Below are 17,113 nucleotides of genomic sequence, written 5' to 3'. Positions count from 1 at the left end.
GTAGTCTACAACTGGAGTGGGCGGAGTAACTGGGTGGAGTAACTGTCGTGTGGTTGGAGCAACTGTGGAAAGGTTGGAGTGTGGTTCACTCACTATACAGCAAGGGCAGAGAAGAGCTTTCAAATCTTTCAAATCCCTCGAACATTCCACCAACTGCCAACAGGAACTAATAGATTTCAAATAGGGCAGAGAAGAGCGGTTAAAAACAAACTGCTCCAAATTGCTCACTTCACTGGCAGTTGCCATCTTCAAACGGTTGTATTTTAAAAACTATAAATCCTACAGCGAAGAGCTTTATATTGTGAGAATCACAAGACCCAGACGACCTACATGTCATAGTATGTCTCTGAAACATTATAAATGAAGGCACAGTCGCAGTTTAGAAATTGCCCTTCAAATTTGAGGTGGCTAGAGTGAAGTTTCAATGAATGTCAATGCAAACAAATGGGCATATTGTGAAAACTATCAGGACTATGGCTTAGCAGTGGACATGTTTAGTGGCAGCAGGGATAGCGGAACGTTTCGATGTAAGATTTGTGTAGGTGGGCTTGAAAATGAGGGAGTGGTGGCAGTTTAGAAATCATGTCCAGATTTTTCAGCTTTTGCCAGCTCCCACTCTAGTTTTGAACATTTTGCCATTCATTACTATGGGACCAATTTCGCCACAAAAACGACGATATTCCGTGAACCATTCGGTGAAACGTTCCACAAAGTAATAGCACACCAATCGGGAACAATCCGCACGTTTCAGTATATTACTGTCTATGTAGTGTAAAAACTGTGGGAGGAGTTAGGGTGGTAAATTTGGCTATAATAATAATATATATATGTGAGATAACAGTAAGTGGTCTTGCAATACGCTTAAAGTGAATGAGCTGCTGAAAAATGTGATGTAGGCCTAGCAAATTAATCTGGCATTTGGTTCTGTAACTTTACAGAATTATAATTCACCAAGGTATAGTGAAGGGTACTACAAATGTGCTCATGCCACGCTTTGCATAACTGTGTATTACTGTAGTATTTAGCATAGCATACATAAAATCTTCATACTCGACAAAACTGCATATAATTGCCAGATTAAAAAGTCTCAAAGTGTCACAATGCCCAATGTATTTATTTATACATAGCTATATATATATATTTTTTTTCTCTCTCTCGTCTAGCTGTGTCTGACACCTACCAGATCGAGAGCGCACAGCGACACCTGGTGGGTGCACAGTAGGGACTTGCAGGCCTGACAGAGAGCGCCGATTGATCGATCAGTGTCATGGCTGCCTCCTGAAGTGTGCATGCTGACAGATTCTGGAGCATTCTTGGTAATCGGTTTATCGGAGAATAACTATTGCAATGAGGGTGATAGGGGTTCACTATTTATGCGTGAACGTTTTAGAATCAATAGGCAGTAGCACATGTCATTGGAGAGAAGCCTTGGGTGGTGTCATTCACTCTTCAGCAGACTCATGGTGTAGTTGTAAGATCACGTTTCATTGACAGGCGCTAATAGAAGGGATTTAGAGCTAGCAGCGAGTCCAAGAGCTATTTTCTGTTAGCACCAGCAAATCGGGGGACAGTCACCTAGTGCGTTGTACTAATGAATTGTGCTGGGGTGACGAGAGAGAACGTGGGGAAAGGTAAATCTTAACACTCTAATAGATATAGATATCAGCCAAACTATTATAGACTTCAGAATCCAGTAAAATACATAGGTGTTTCTGAGTTACTTCGTAGTGGCTCATAATATTTTGAGGTATTACGCTTAAATATTGTTTATCTTAGCAAATAAAAGTCAATGCATTTATATGAAAATGTAACATTTTGTATTTTTTAAACTACCAATTTTAAAGTTCAATTAAAAACTAGAATTGGTTTTACAATTTTTGCAAAGGGGATGCAGAATATGTAGTCTTATTTTCTTTTATCATTTAACTGCACTACTACATTTCTCTGTATCCCTTTATTGCTATGCAAAACCCAATAAATGTTTGTGTGAAGCAGATGTTGAAAACAAATCAATGCCAACATTCCTGTTGCATTAAAATTGTTTTTTTGTTTTTTTTTACTTCATTTTTTTCAAATGGTAAGAAAGAGTACACACCAATAAGATGGGGGATTGCAAAGTTGGTTAGTGCACCTAATATATACTGTAACATCTTCCATTATCAGCACTGCAGAATCAATGGGTATTCATCCTCCCAATACATCCTACGAAAATTAGATAAAATATCTATGTATCCTCCAGAATATCTCCTACACTTAAGAAATAGTCGGTGTTGCGATGGACTCCATAAAGCTTTTAGAAGACAGACATTTTTTCTTTCTACACTTGAAATTTAATTAAATACAAATAGCAAAACTGAGACTAAAATAGCAGATTTGGAAAAATTAACCAGCTCGTCTATAGTCACAGTTTTGCAAATTTAACCTCAATGTTTGAATTTAATTTACTAAAACTCCAAGTGTAATGAATGACCATGTAAACTGTAGGTGCATGTAAGCATCATGCATTCTTTTTGTTCTGTATAAACCAAATATAAGCTTTTAAGTTGTGGTCATGTTTGTGATAATTATGATTTAAATTGAATAAGTCCTCTCTGATTAACAATAATCCTTAATGTTTTTGTTCAGGACTGCTCATTTGCCAATCCTCCAAAATGGCTGAGATTGCTCTGCTAACTGATAATTTATCAGAGGTTAAACTAGGCGACAGTGACTTAATGCCTAGTAATATTGCTAACCTGGACAGCATATCTATTACTATTGGAGCTACAGTACCTACAGGCTTTGAATTAACAGCAGCTGCTGAAGTACAGGAGAAACTAGGATGTGTGTGCAAAATCAGCAAAGATCGAGGAAAAATTTACTTTGAAATCAAGCAGGATAGCCTGGGACAGGTAAGCTTGATATTGTGGATTAGAGTTATGTTACTACCAGGGCTTGTACAATATCTGTGAAGATATTTAAAAAAAAAAAAATAGTTTCACAGCGTGCAGAATAATGAAGTTTAGATTTATTTATTTAGTTGGTTGCTGGAGGTAGACTTGAATGAGATGTACCTGAAACTGGAATGTTTAGGAATAGATAGGTTGCAGTAGGAAGGAGAAGAATGGATAGGCAGAAACAAAATAATGGCGGTAGAACAAAATAATGTTGGAACAAGATAGGAAGTAAGGGTAGATTGTATGGGCATGGGGTGGACCGAGTGGGGAAGGTTGATGAAGGATGGTTAGACTGACATAGGATTAATTGTTTTTGTACATCTGATTTGGAGAAGGTGGCAACTTATTGAAAAAAAAAATTCTTCTCAATCTTTCTTTTATTTTGACGTAAGAGAAAGCGATAAGTCAGAATATATCAGCTTGGCAAATTGAGAGTAACATAAAGATTTAAACTTACAATATTCTGAGCAAGAAAGACAACTCCTTTTTTTGTTTTTTTTGTATGTGAAACACAGGCTAGGTGAACTTAATTATATCCACTGCAATCTAGACAGACATGTCTAAGTTAACTCAAACAAATATGCTACATGGTAAAAACAATAGGATGTAAGATAACCAAATTATGTTAGGGTAGCAAGCTGAGAAAACCACTAAGGCCTGACACCCATTATTAACTTTGCATGGTAAAGAGTGCAGAACAAAATAAACAAAGTAAAACATCCTAGAGAGTTATATGTGGCAGCTCAAAAAGCGGGGATAAGTAAGGTGGTGCCTAGTGAACGCAGCAAGGCGTTCGGTATAAACTAACAGGGCACGGAGTCCGAGAGAAGCATGTTCAACCAATTCTGACACTTTGCAGAATGGTATTTATTGAACATTTTATCCAACACTTGCTTTTGTTTTCTTCCTCGTTCTTCAGGTTCACCGTCTGAGGTCCGTGGATAATCTGTTTGTTATTGTCCAGGAGTTCTCAGACTTCCCGTTCAAAGAAACAAAGGTCAGTTATATGCAAAAGTGTTTATGCGATTTTACAATTTCTTTGCTTTCATATTATCTTCTTTCAGTAGCTGCTTTAAGTCATCTCCCAAAGGTTTCCGTTTTTATAACCTGTTTGAAATCTTTAGTTTCTTTTTTTTTTTTTAATTCTTTATTTTTATTGCGTAGGTGGGTACATAAACATTGACATTCGCCACAACAGCGTACACGTGTCTATCATATGTCATAACAATGGCTTAGATACTTGCGCTTTTTTGTTTTTAAGAACAGGCTTTTGGTAGGCGCGACACCAGCATACATATAGGTAGATACATATTAGCTTAGCATTTTAAACGTAAATTATCTTAATGATAGCAGGCTGTACATGAATAAGCAATTATTGCGTTGCTATATGTTGCTGCAGATTAGTAAGTGCCTGAGTACACATGTCGGCTGGAGATACAAGGCAGCAGTTTCCAAATGAGAGCTATCTGACATGTTGACTATGACCTAAATAAGTAAGCGAGATAACGAGGCAAGGTAAGGTTGTCGTTTGGTAGCCGCTGGATGGTTAGGTTTACGGCAGCCGGTGGGTGAATCTCCTGAGCCTGGTGCCCAGCAGTGTGAAGTAACATGTCACATAATGCATTTCTAGAGTGGCTGATTTAGAGATCATTGTCGGTTTCAGTAAGTGTCACTGGGGATAGGAATCTTGAGTTTCTTATAAATTGTTATTGACGTAAAATAATTTTCAGAACATCTTTGTGGCTTTCAGGCCTTAAACATTCGGTTAAAAATAGATATTATAGCAGACCTGTAATGCCAGACCTTTTAAAGGGACACTCCGGGCAATGTCGTTATTGTGTACGGTGCTTCCGGGTGCCATCTTACCTGAAAGGGTAAAGCCATTAACAAAAGGTTTACCACCAAAGTCTGCATGATGGCGCACCATCGCTCTGCCCCTGTACGGCCTCTAAAACCAGGTGCCAATAATAGGCTGAGAGCGTCATCTAATGCCCTGGGCCTGTCACTAGCTCCCCATTCAGAAAACTGAGTAGAAAAGGTACAAATCTTTTTTACTCCATTTTATTTTTATGATGGCCGGATTGGTCCACTCAGTTTTTGTTATGAGAAACGTCTACCTCCACGATACATGTTTATTCTGTTTAAAGTAATACCATGCTGCCTTTCTGCAGCAACATCTCCTAGGTCAGACCTTGGGCACTCTCCAGAGCTGGAGAGGTACCTTTTACGACAAGGAGAAATGCTCTACTCTTGCATCCACATTAGAGTGGGCTGACTTATATCTGATGTTTAAAGCCCCTGTATGCAGTGTGCGTTTAACATATATTGGTCACTACTTGATAATAACATTAAGAACAACTTAATAAGTGGAAAACTCATTTGAGGGTTATGAAATGCTTTAAACTGTTCTATAATGGAAACATCATTCAATTATGTAATCCTGTCTGTGTAGGAATCTGCTTTAGAGGATCTCATGGAATTGGCAGCAAAGCTTCCCTGGGATGCAGCTCTAAATGCCTGGGAGCTTAACAACAGTTTGAAAAAGAAAAAGAGGCGCAAGAAACCTGGAAACGGCAACCACAAAGAGCAGAAAGCCCAAGTAGTATCTTCTGAAGTTGAGGTTGAAAAAGTGGAGGGTAGTATACACCCTGAGAAAGAGCCCATTACCTCGGTAAATCAAGAAAAGGATGAGGACCAGAAGCTACTAACTACAACCCAGAGCCTGGAAATCCCAGAAAAGGAGGACACAGAAGCAGGCAAGAATCAGGATAAGCCAGTTTTACTTCCAGATCCCAAAGAGGTCACAGGAGAAGAGACTGCTAATGATCAGGCGCAGACTATCCACCTGCATGGATCTTCACAAGAAAGTAAGGATATCAACACTTTGCTTGATGCTGCCGTGAAAGTGGAGGCTCAGGAAGGTGGCGAGACTACAGACAGTACCAGTGTCTTGAAATTCCGTGTCACCTGCAACCGTGCAGGAGACAAACACAGCTTCACATCAAACGAGGCAGCAAGAGATTTTGGAGGAGCTGTACAGGACTACTTTCAATGGAAGGCAGACATGACCAACTTTGATATAGAGGTAACTCTAATATATTATATAGCAGCTTGTGTAATAGGAAAACCATGCAATTAAATGGTTTAGGCAGACAGTTTTGTGAAATGGAGCCAAAAACTCCAATTACAAGAAAGGCTATCGCAACATTAAGAGGGGTCTTAGAAAAGTTACAGTAAAATATAAAGAGACTTGACTGCCTCCAGGATTTTAACATATGTAGCAGTTCCTTGCTCACTGCATGTCCTGCTGGGCTCTCTATTCCGCATGGTGTGGTCTCCAGAGCTGCAGCAGTAACAAAGTGAATCATTTAAATGCCTATACTACAGGGATTTCAAACAATGCGTTGCAACAAGCATTTTTCATGAAGTTGCAGAATCTTTATACAATTCATTATTTTTTCCCTCTTTGTGACCCCTCCCGCCCCAACCTGCTGTTATTCTTTTAAGGGATAAATAAGGATTCTGAAATTTTCCATTGTGATTACTGCAACACCGTGTTTGAAATCTCCATAGAGCTGGCATTTAATTCATTTGTCTTGTGTAAGGGCTTCAGCAGACATAACTATAGGTTGAATAATTTAAGAATGCCCCTCAATGGCATTATTTTCTTATAACACACAGTTCACAATGTTTTTTTTTAATATTACATGATTATTTATTTATGTTAAGAATTTTGTAATGTCAGATAATCTATTTTAGTAAAGAGTAAAAATGGTACAGCAGGCACACCCGGAACATGCATTTCTCCGCAATGCTGATGTAGAGACCAAAATTGATACAATATACAGACTAAGGAACAGTGCAGACATAAAAATACTTTTATAAGGCTACTTAAAATCACTGATCCCCGCAAACAAATATGGGGATTCAGTTCCACCACATGGCCATATTGTGTTAAGCCCACCACTACTTCACAGTACCCCCAATATTGGGGTACTAATTCTAATGTGGGAGACAAATTAAATAGTACTAGTGCTAAATAAACTCAAGTGTATTTTAATAATGTTGTTTTTTGTTTTTTATCACATTAATTTTGTGATAAATATACTCACAATGCTCTTACAACAGGTTATTAACATACACTTTAACTCATTTAGCACTATTTAGGCAATCTATTCTGTCTTTCACGCTGCTGTGGAATGCAACACAAATCCTAACCCTTACTAGGGCATCCTTCCTTCTTATGTGTCCCAGGATGCTGAGAATGATAGCAGCTTGAGGTTGGCATGCTTAATTATGTTCACATCCCATGATATGCCAGGCAAGGTAACTGGAAGGAGAGAGGGATAAACTCTGTCTTTCTCCAGGCTCCTATCTAGTATATGGCCTTGACACTGTTGATGTTTGACCACATTTCCCATAATGTTTATCCAACCTAAATAGTCCATCGCAAATTCCAGAAGAACCTGAATGCTTGGTAGGACCTTCCCCTATGAGAACTTGGATGTACTATTCATTTGGCAATGTGATATGTTCTAGGTGCTCTTGAATATCAGTTATAATGAAGTAGTGGTGGGAATCGCACTGACCGAAGAAAGTTTGCATCGCAGGAATATCACACACTTTGGACCCACAACTCTTCGCTCTACCCTGGCGTACGGGATGCTCAGGTAATGTTAGATTCAGCTCAGGCCTGTGTGCCATTTGTGGTGGGAATAGATGGCCATTCCTGATAAATTCACTGTTAGATTTAAAATACATTTATAGCAGAAGTTACAGGATTTTGTTTTATTTAGAGTTTGACCTATAATCCGATGTTGCATTCTTTTAGATAGATCTTTATGCTCTCTATTAAATAATGTATTTCTGATGTGTTTTGTTTTGTGTGTATTAATTGCCATATGTGTTGTTGGAAACAGACATAGGTGTGGTATAGATATGTGTTATCTATTTTTCTTCCTCTGTTCTCTAGGCTGTGCAACTTACAATCATCAGATGTCATTATAGATCCCATGTGTGGGACAGGCTCCATCCCTCTAGAGGTATTCTATGCATTCTACCATTTTAAAATAATATATGATATAATGTTTAAACCTGAATAAAACTCATGAAGATGTCAGTGTTGTAGGAAGGTGCTTTGTGTTCAGGTGTCCGAATCATAGCACAAGTTGCCCAGGTATTCTATATGCAAGTATAGTCAAGACGTCATCTTCCAGCTTGACTTCAATGTAGGATGGGGCTCAAAGGTCAAGGCCTCTGATGAGATGTGTCACTGGATACCTATTGGTCAACCTTTGGTAGTTTTTATTAGCTCAGGTAAGTGTGGGTAAGAAATAACAGTGCTCTGGTAACATGTTAGATTCCTATTCATAGCCCTAGAATATCTTAGCTAGGCTTCTTTTTTTTTTTTTTTTTGACAGTGTAATTAATTTCTAAAGAGCAACTCTGGGACAAAGGTCTTAACGTGGAGCAGTCATTTTGCAAACAAACAGAATGTTTGTGATGATTGCTGCACCTTCCTACACTTTCAGTTTTTGCCTATTCTTCATAGAGGGAATATATAAAACAGGCTCTTAAAGGATTACTAAAGACACCGGAACCACTTTATTTCAATTTTGTGACCTGTGTGCAGTTTTAACTCTACAATGTACAGCATTGTCGTTCTGTAGATACAGCAATGCTTAAAGTGCTCCTTTAATAATAAGCGTATAAGAGGAAATAATAGATGGCCCTTAATCCTTTCAGTGTGAGAGAGCACGCATCCCTTGAAGATGTAACCTCACTGGCTAACACTAAAGTCAGCTTTTGACAGTGTTTAATATTTCCTGTTGCAGGGTGTGAGCGAGTGGCCAAACTGCTTCTTTATGGCTGGGGACAATAATCCACAGGCTGTGAACAGAGCTGCCAGTAACATCAACTCCTTACTAAGAAAGCAGAAAAACACAGAAAGGTAATTTTGTTTGATGTGGCATGTTTTTATTTAAATTTATTTATTTTGTCTATTGTTTTTGTGGGTCAAAATAAATACAATAATCCGTAATAATTTGTAGCATACCGGTACAGCGTTATAATGGCTAAAGCTACACATGCGAAGGTGTGACCTTATTTTATATAGCTATAGTAACAAAGCATCTGTCTCCACAACCTATGTACATCTCATCTAATATTCAAAATAAATATATATTAATATATGTATTAAGGAAAGACACTGTCAGCTAAACTAATGTGCCAGCATGAAACGTTAGTTGGGCTCAATTTGCTTAAAGACACATATGGGCAGAGGGGGGAATCTCAGTACAAAATAACTTTTATCTAAGTGCTCACGAAGCCAGCAACAAAAGGAAAATCAACATTTCTAAACACATAAAATCAACATCTTTAACAGGCTCAGGTAAGGGGCATTTCTGGCCCGGTAGGTTGGTTAGAGGCTTGTGTAAGCTCCTCTCTCAGACGCAGTGACTCAAGAAAGGTCGGCGCCTCAGACAGGTGTGACAGCATGTATGTCTTGCTGCCCTTTTCTGCTAAAAGGCAATGTGGGCTCCACTTAAAAGGGATGGAATTGTCCCTGAGAATGTGGGTAACTCTCCGTAAAGATTATCTCCATATAATATGTCAGGTGAAGTCCCTGTTAAAAATAAGCTTTGACGGTGTATAAATGGAGAGCTTCTGGTGGTCCCCATAATGACACCTCTGTCTGAGTCTCAAACATAGCTGGAACATTACATCCCTTGGGGCATCTTGTGGTGCTTTGTTGGTCCTAGCAGTCATCTATTGCGGTTTGCTTGGCTTGTCTCAATGTCAGCATAGTAGAGCGGAGCCGGCTGATATAATGGGTTTCGCCAGGTATTTCTTGGTCTTTTTCTCAATCTGTTACCTCACCAATGTTGCTGTAAATAGAACCGTCAATGTGCGGCTGTCTCACTTAGGCATTGATTAGGCCCAGGTTTTTGCTTTTTGAACCTAATGGGTGTTGTAGTCCACATGGCTGTTTTTTTTCTCAAGGCATACTACACATTTACTGAGTGTGCTGTTTTGTTTTAGGGGCTCAGCAGAAAACAAATTGGTTTGGCTTGGTAAGAAAGCAACTTGATGTTCTCCAAATTCCTCCCACATATATCCATATGCCACTTAGTTTGTGCATTCTCCTTTTACTTCCTGAAAATTCTATTCAATTTTTTATTTCCATTTCATAAGCTGCATTTGGCGGTATTTGGATTCCGTTTCACAAGCGCATATTTTTATATATTAATTTTATTATTTTATTTTATTTGTATTTATTTTTTAACAAGGGAGTAACAAAATGTAAAAATGATCTTTGTAATCAAAAACAAGAACTGATGAGCCATGGTTGCCAGGCCTGTGTTGTTATTTTATTATTATTATTATTATTGAGATAATATATTAAATTATACAAATGTTGCAGGATTTACTTAATAATTAAAATTATTATTTTAATTTTGTAATTGATGCATATAACATGTAAAGTACCTTGAATAAATGATGTAGTTAAAAGAAATGTTAAAGGCGTCCAGGCACCATATCCACTAAATTCCGATGCAGCAGTCATTGTGCTATTAGTCTGAGGGCACTGTCCCTCGGTTTTCAGTCAAACCATTTTATTGCAGTTTGACCGAATCTGGAGTTCCTTGATGTTATTGGAGCATGCTCACCGGAATATTTTTCTGCATTAGCAATATCAATTTCATCAATATTTGGAAGACACTGACATCCCAATAAGCCTCTGTGTGTGTTTATGTAATGCGTGTATGAAGTGTCTGGATGTTATAATTATATAGTTTTGTATGTGTCTGTGCATTTGACTGGCTTTTAATGCATAATGCCTGTAAAAGTGTGTTTGTGCATATGTATAATAATAGTTATGCAGACTCGCCTTCCAGCTAGGCCAGTCCGATCCTCCTACATGGAAATCATATTTTTATCCTCTGACAGTAAGTAGTCAAACCGTGATCATAATCCTGTTTTCTGCCGTTAGCACTTTTCACATTTTTTTTTTTTCAAAGAATAATTTTCTCTTTTTCCCTTTGTAGTACCTCGCAAGGACTACCGATTGATGCTATTCAATGGGACATCTCAAGACTCCCTCTGAGGAGCTCCTCTGTGGATGTGATTGTTACAGACATGCCATTCGGTAAGAGGTAAGACAATCCGTTACAGGCCTCTCAAACTAGGATATTCACTGTTTCAATTAAGGACTTATGCTTTATTTATTTTAAAATCACGGCACTGTTTGTAGTGAACACAGGGTATGGAGGATGCACTAGGAGATTCATCCTAGCTTTTTAGTTATGGTTATTATCAGTAAGGGATTTGTAGGGTTCCTCTCAGGTTACGTTTGAGCAAGGTAGCTGATGGCAAGTACTCAATACTAGACAGTCTTTACAAGCCAATGTGTATCGCTTTCCAGTCTATTCTTTAAATACTTTACTATCCTTTCCTATAAAACTAGTGGTTGGTTTAAAGGTCTTAGAGATTCATACACCGTTCTTGAATTCAGTTATTCATCTACAATTTGTATTTCACTATTTAGGTGTATTGTAAGTTCCTCATTGACCGTTTACAGACCCTATTTGGGCAGAGTATGTCACTCACCCAATTTTTTTTTGTAGTACTTAAGAACTGAAGCATACTACTCAGTATACCGTACAATTGACTACTTCTCAGTACCATTCAATACCGGTCTACCCTCATCCCCAACAAGATTGTTCAAAGTGTAATTGAGTGCTTTGGATAGGCAGAGTGCACCTTAGGTCCTCAGTGGGAAAATAAATCTAAGGATTGGACAAAGATAATCAGTAATAATGATTTCACTGTGGGAGGGGCTGGAGAGTTTAGATTCCAGCTCTGGAAAATGTTTGAAATAGTTTTTATTTTTTAAATTAAAAAGTTGAGGAAGAGGGTCCTCAATCTAAAATAAAAAGGAACACTCCAAGATTGATAATATAGTTATTTTTATAGTCAAGTATTCTTTTAATAGTCAAAATGGTCAGTGCATTACAGGTGTTTTAGTCCTCTAACACTAGCTAGCCTGTTCTGTGTGGTTTTTTTTTTTTGCTAATATATTTTTTTTTATTTATTATTTAGAAAAGCTTGCAATTTTTGCTACCCATGTAAGACATAAACAGTATACAAATATACCGAGCTAAGTGTTAACATCAAGCAAGTATAGAGATGTAAGAAAAGCGAAAAGAATGATAGTGGAAGATGGGTTAGAGAGGGGTAAAAAACTTGGTTTTAAATTGCAGTGAATGCTAATGTTGATAAAGTTCAACGATACTGGAACCAAAATATTATTGAAACACTTCAGGCTCCATAACTACTTGCGTTATCTACATGGGTTATGGTACAAAAATATGTCCGCCCACAATGTGATGTGATCTATACTTCATCATTGTGCATGCAAGTCCTCAAGTAGTTTCGTTCATGAACAAAAAAATGAATGAATCTACGAAAGGTAAAAGAATTGTGTTATTTGTCACTGGTTTGAAGATTGGCTGACAAATCTAATGAAGTTCTTAGACCCTGCAGAAGCTGCTGATATGGGTTAAACTATGGTAATTAAGGGGTGAAAAACACCAGTCCTGGTGTCTTTGTAACTGAAGGTTTATGAAAATTAAAATTCAAGTTGTTCAATCATGAGAAGTGCAGTCAGCAATCAGAAGTCCTCAGACTTAGCAAACATATAATCAGGAACACAGATAATGCCTGTTATTTAGCAGTAGTATTGAAAAGGTTTGTGTGAAAGGCAAAAGGGCGTTAAACAGTTGGCAAGATCAATTCAGTGTATACTAGTGTGTTCTACTCCTCTTCCCCCCCACCCAGAAGTTATCTCTAATGCCATGCAACAAATGCTGGAGGAGTGGTCAAATAAACGTGGGTGGAGTGGTCAATGTTTGTGATCTGCAAATTTGAAAGGAAGACAAGCTTATGCTATGCTAGTAGGCAACTACCTACTGTCTGGGGTACCTGACACTATCTTGTTCCTACTCCCCTTCTCATTTTCAATTAAAGAGAAATGTGAGTAAAAATACATTGAAAACTCCCCGTTCACATTCTGTCAGCTGTATTCATTCAGTACCTATAGCACATTCTCGCTGTTCTCTGATTTCACCACTCATAGCTTTGTCATAAGACCCACAGCAGTCACACACCAAACTCCTAGCAATCACAGCCTACGTAAAGCATTGCCCACAACACTCGCAGATTTCCGTCTGTTCACTGCCTTCAGCATTCACACATGCTTACAGCATATACTCACTTCCCACTGCAATCCGCAACTACACACAGCATTCACATACTAGCCGTAGCATTCACATGCTACACAATTCCACAGATTATCCACATTTAAACAGAACATTCACAAATTAACCATATCATTAAATGTGGCCTTGGCTATGATTGGAGAGACCGTAAGTGGATAATAAATGGTGTAAGTGCTTTTAGGAAGCATTCAGAGAAGCTTACATGTTCCAGAGTGGTGCAGTAGAACAACCAGTGATGACCCTAAAGAATCATAGAGCTGTTGAGCAGTGTAAATCTGTACAACATCTTATGTGATTTCCCCATCTGATGCAGATCATTTGTGATGGAAATCAAAACATGCATTTATTGAGGGGTTAAATGTGACTTTCATTTCAGGTTCTTTTTTCTCCCTCTTTTGTTCTCAGAATAGGATCAAAGAAAAAGAACTGGGATTTGTATCCTGCCTGTCTGAAAGAAATGAGCCGTGTGTGCCGGGCAGGTACAGGGAGAGCCGTACTACTTACTCATGACAGGAAATGCTTTGTCAAGGTACAATAACCCGGGATCTGATTGTCATCTAAACTTGAAAAGGATCAGTAACGCCTGAACATTATTTATTACTGGCATTTATAAAGCGCCAACATATTCTGCAGCGCTATACAATTAAGAAAAAGACAAACACAATAAGAACAGACCAATACAACAGGTAGAGGACCTTGCCCGTGAGCTTGCAATCTAAAGGTTAAAATGGGGAGATATGACAAGTGGTAGCAGAGGAATTTGTATGTGATGGCAGAGATAATTAATAGTATAACTGCAGCAGCTGAGAACTCATAAAGCGTTTACCCATTGTAATGAACTCCAAACCAGCATTGGGAAAATACGTCATATCTCAATATAGTTTCCAAGTCAGATATAAACTTTCTATCTCCTAGTTGTGTAGGTTCCATGAATGCCTGAGTTGTCTAATAGATAAAATAAATTAGGTGCAGGCACTCCGGATTGCTGCAGGAAGGCAGGTTTATTGGAACAAAAAGTGCAATGTTTTGGCCTACACAGAGGCCTTAATCAAGCAGTCACCTCTGTGTTACAGTACCCTATTTAAAGGGTGTCAAGCATAGCCACAATAAACAAATTATGTGCAAAATTAAATAAAAGTTAAATACATAAGTTGTCTAATGCAGATTAGGCTGATTATAAAATGTAATATACTCACAATCACATATTGCCTTTGCCTTGGGAAAGGTTTAATGCGTTCTTAAGGCACGTAATTATAAAAAGTCACCCAACTGACCAGGATTAGGAGTCCTTTTCTTTAAGTCATCCCAGAATCACTTTTACAGTAGCAGGTGCAGACGTACACAGAGTAAATGCATTTTTACAAATGGTCATCAGGAGCCACAAAATATGTAAAAAAATACATGAAAAAACTTAATTTCAACAAATAAAAGGCACATTACAGTGCATAGAAATACAGCATTGGGAAAACCTTGCATTGTTTGATTTCTAAACTGAAATATATAAGTATGACATTTGAGAATTTTCCAGTTGTGTCTTTTTGGAGGCATACATAAACTAAATTGTTAGCTCCGTATTATTCCAGAGTAAAATAAGATTTTATTGTGTGCTCTCTTGTAGGCCCTGGCTAAAGCTGCACACATGTGGAAGAAAATGCACACTGTCTGGGTTAATATTGGAGGACTTCATGCTGGAGTCTACCTCCTCCAACGGACTGCCCTTGATGCAAGTGAATGCACCAAAGACAAGCCGAAGGAGAATCTGAGTGAATGCCCTGTTTCACACTGCAAGGAGGAAGAGCCAGCTGCACCCTCGGAAATGATCTAAAACCACTAGAGAAAATCCCCACTGCTTGAAGCTCTAGCCACATGCTCAGGTGTTAATAAATGTTACTTTGGGTTTTTACTCCTCTGAGTTCTAGTGGAATGCAGCCATTGCTGGCACTGAGTGGCTTCTCTTTGACGGTTTTTATTGGTTTTGCTACAAATCTCTGTTCTTTATTTCCCTTGCGTTGTTGGATGGTATGTTACATGTTATATATTTTATGTGTTTCACTGAGATGCAGGACTGCTGTAAGAGTGTCATACCTCTAGTTAGCTTAAGTTGCTGCTCTGAGCTTGTAGCCAGTTTGCCATTTAAATAAAAAGTTAAAGACGTTAATAATGCGATTGAACCATGCATTGAAAACACAATATTATCCTGTGTTATGATCCTTTTAGTTAAGTGTTCTTGCATAGCAAGACCACTTAATGTTCTCACATATATATTATTAAGTGTTCTTGCATAGCAAGACCACTTAATGTTATCGCACATATATATTATTATTATAGCCAAATTTGCCACCCTAACTCCTCCCACAGTTTTTACACTACATAGACAAAAATATACCAAAACGTGCAGATTGTTCCCGATCGGATTGCTATTACTTTGTGGAACGTTTCGCCGAATGGTTCTCGGAATATCGTCGTTCTTGTGGCGAAATTTGTCCCATAGGAATGAATGGCAAAGCTAGAGTGGGAGCTGGCAAAAGCTGAAAAATCAGGACATGATTTCTAAACTGCCACCACTCCTTCATTTTCAGGCCCACCTACACAAATCTTATATCAAAACGTTCAGCTATCCCTGCTGCCACTACAAAATGTCCACAGCTAAGCCATAGTCCTAATAGTTTTCACAACATGACCATTTGTTTGCAACTCACGCAGTCCATTGACATTCATTGAAACTCCACTCTGCAAATCTCACATTTGAAGGGCAATTTCTAAACTGCGACTGTGCTTTCATTGTTAATATCTCAGAGACATACTATACATCAAAATGTAGGTCTGGGTCTTGTGATTCTCACAATATAAAGCTCTTCACTGTAGGATTTATAGTTTTTAAAATACGACCGTTTGAAGATGGCAACCGCCAAAATACTCTGACCTGTGCCAGGCTGCAGCAGCAAGTGATGTCATAGACAGGGCCTTTTGCACCTGCTAATGTTTTTATAACTGTATGTTTTAATGTAACTGTGACGCACTTTGGGCAACAACGTTGCAATTAAATGTGCTATATAAATAAATAATAACAGCTACTCCGCCCACTCCAGTTGTAGACTACTGGTGGAGGCAAGAACACTTCACACAATTTCCCCCAAAATTTTAGCTTTTCTAGTTATTATTATTATTATTGGTTTATTATTTGTGTAGCGCCATCAAATTCCATAGCGCTGTACAATGGGTGGAATAAGAGACACGTAAAACCAGACAAATGGACGCACAGGAACAGAGGTGTTACATGCTAGAGGGACTGGGGTATATTGACACAAAAAGGTATAAGTAGGGGTAATGATATAGGTTGCTAGAATAGTATTAGGTTATTTTTGACAGTTGCAGGAGATGCATCATGGGGGGGGGGTGGAAATGAATGAATGAAAACCCACTAACAGTTTAAATTATATGCTTTCCTGAAGAAGTGTGTTTTTAAAGGTTTTTTTTTGAAGGAGTGGAGACTGGGTGAAAGTCTAACGGAGAAGGTAAGGGATTTCCACAGAAAATGTGCTGCCCTGGAGAAGTCTTGGAATCGAGCATCAGATGTGGGAGTACAGACAGAGGATAGACGTAGTTGTATACGTACTTCCATACTTTTTAAATTGATGCAGAAGGAATTCTCTCCAAACGACAAGAGCTCACAATTAGTGACAGCTATCTGTATGGTTACCTCTTGAACAGGGCTTGGCAAAAGGAAGTTTTCCAGATGTTCTAAAAAAATACAACTATCATGATACTCTTCTAGCCTTATGAATGCCAAAAGCATTGTGGAAGTTGCAGTACTACATCATCAGGGGATCTTCTTTCCCATCGCTACTCTGGAATATTGGTTAAACTCAACAGAACTGTGTTAAACTGAAAATTGTT

The 17,113-nt window shown here is 38.3% G+C and overlaps 1 protein-coding gene across 3 annotated transcripts; it reads left to right on the top strand.

The window, feature by feature from the left end:
- Window positions 1-1,242: 1,242 nt before the first annotated feature.
- THUMPD3 (THUMP domain containing 3) lies at window positions 1,243-15,119 on the top strand. 3 transcript variants are annotated; one of them, XM_063427399.1, is made up of 10 exons: window positions 1,243-1,316; window positions 2,626-2,891; window positions 3,856-3,933; window positions 5,389-6,021; window positions 7,476-7,606; window positions 7,909-7,978; window positions 8,771-8,886; window positions 10,985-11,092; window positions 13,622-13,745; window positions 14,835-15,119. In XM_063427399.1, the coding sequence occupies exons 2-10, from the start codon at window positions 2,652-2,654 to the stop codon at window positions 15,039-15,041; spliced, it is 1,707 nt and encodes a 568-aa protein (XP_063283469.1). In that variant the 5' UTR covers window positions 1,243-1,316; window positions 2,626-2,651; the 3' UTR covers window positions 15,042-15,119. The 3 variants fall into 3 exon arrangements, with proteins under 3 accessions (XP_063283469.1, XP_063283468.1, XP_063283467.1); XM_063427398.1 differs by having other exon boundaries at window positions 1,253-1,312; window positions 2,629-2,891; XM_063427397.1 differs by lacking the exon at window positions 1,243-1,316 and adding an exon at window positions 1,390-1,631.
- The last annotated feature ends 1,994 nt before the right edge of the window (window positions 15,120-17,113 follow it).

This window comes from Pelobates fuscus, chromosome 7, assembly GCF_036172605.1.
Source record: "Pelobates fuscus isolate aPelFus1 chromosome 7, aPelFus1.pri, whole genome shotgun sequence".
Lineage (NCBI taxonomy): Eukaryota > Metazoa > Chordata > Amphibia > Anura > Pelobatidae > Pelobates > Pelobates fuscus.
Note: the sequence above shows the minus strand (reverse complement) of the source record. Positions and strands in the feature narration are given on the sequence as shown.

What these genes read in the sequence shown, in the direction of transcription:
- THUMPD3 (XM_063427397.1), top strand. Translation starts at nt 1,592, where the DNA reads ATGAATTGTGCTGGGGTGACGAGAGAGAACGTGGGGAAAG. An exon ending in AGCAGGATAGCCTGGGACAG is followed by an intron (nt 2,892 to 3,855) that starts GTAAGCTTGATA and finishes CTCGTTCTTCAG; the next exon opens with GTTCACCGTCTGAGGTCCGT. An exon ending in CTGGCGTACGGGATGCTCAG is followed by an intron (nt 7,607 to 7,908) that starts GTAATGTTAGAT and finishes TCTGTTCTCTAG; the next exon opens with GCTGTGCAACTTACAATCAT.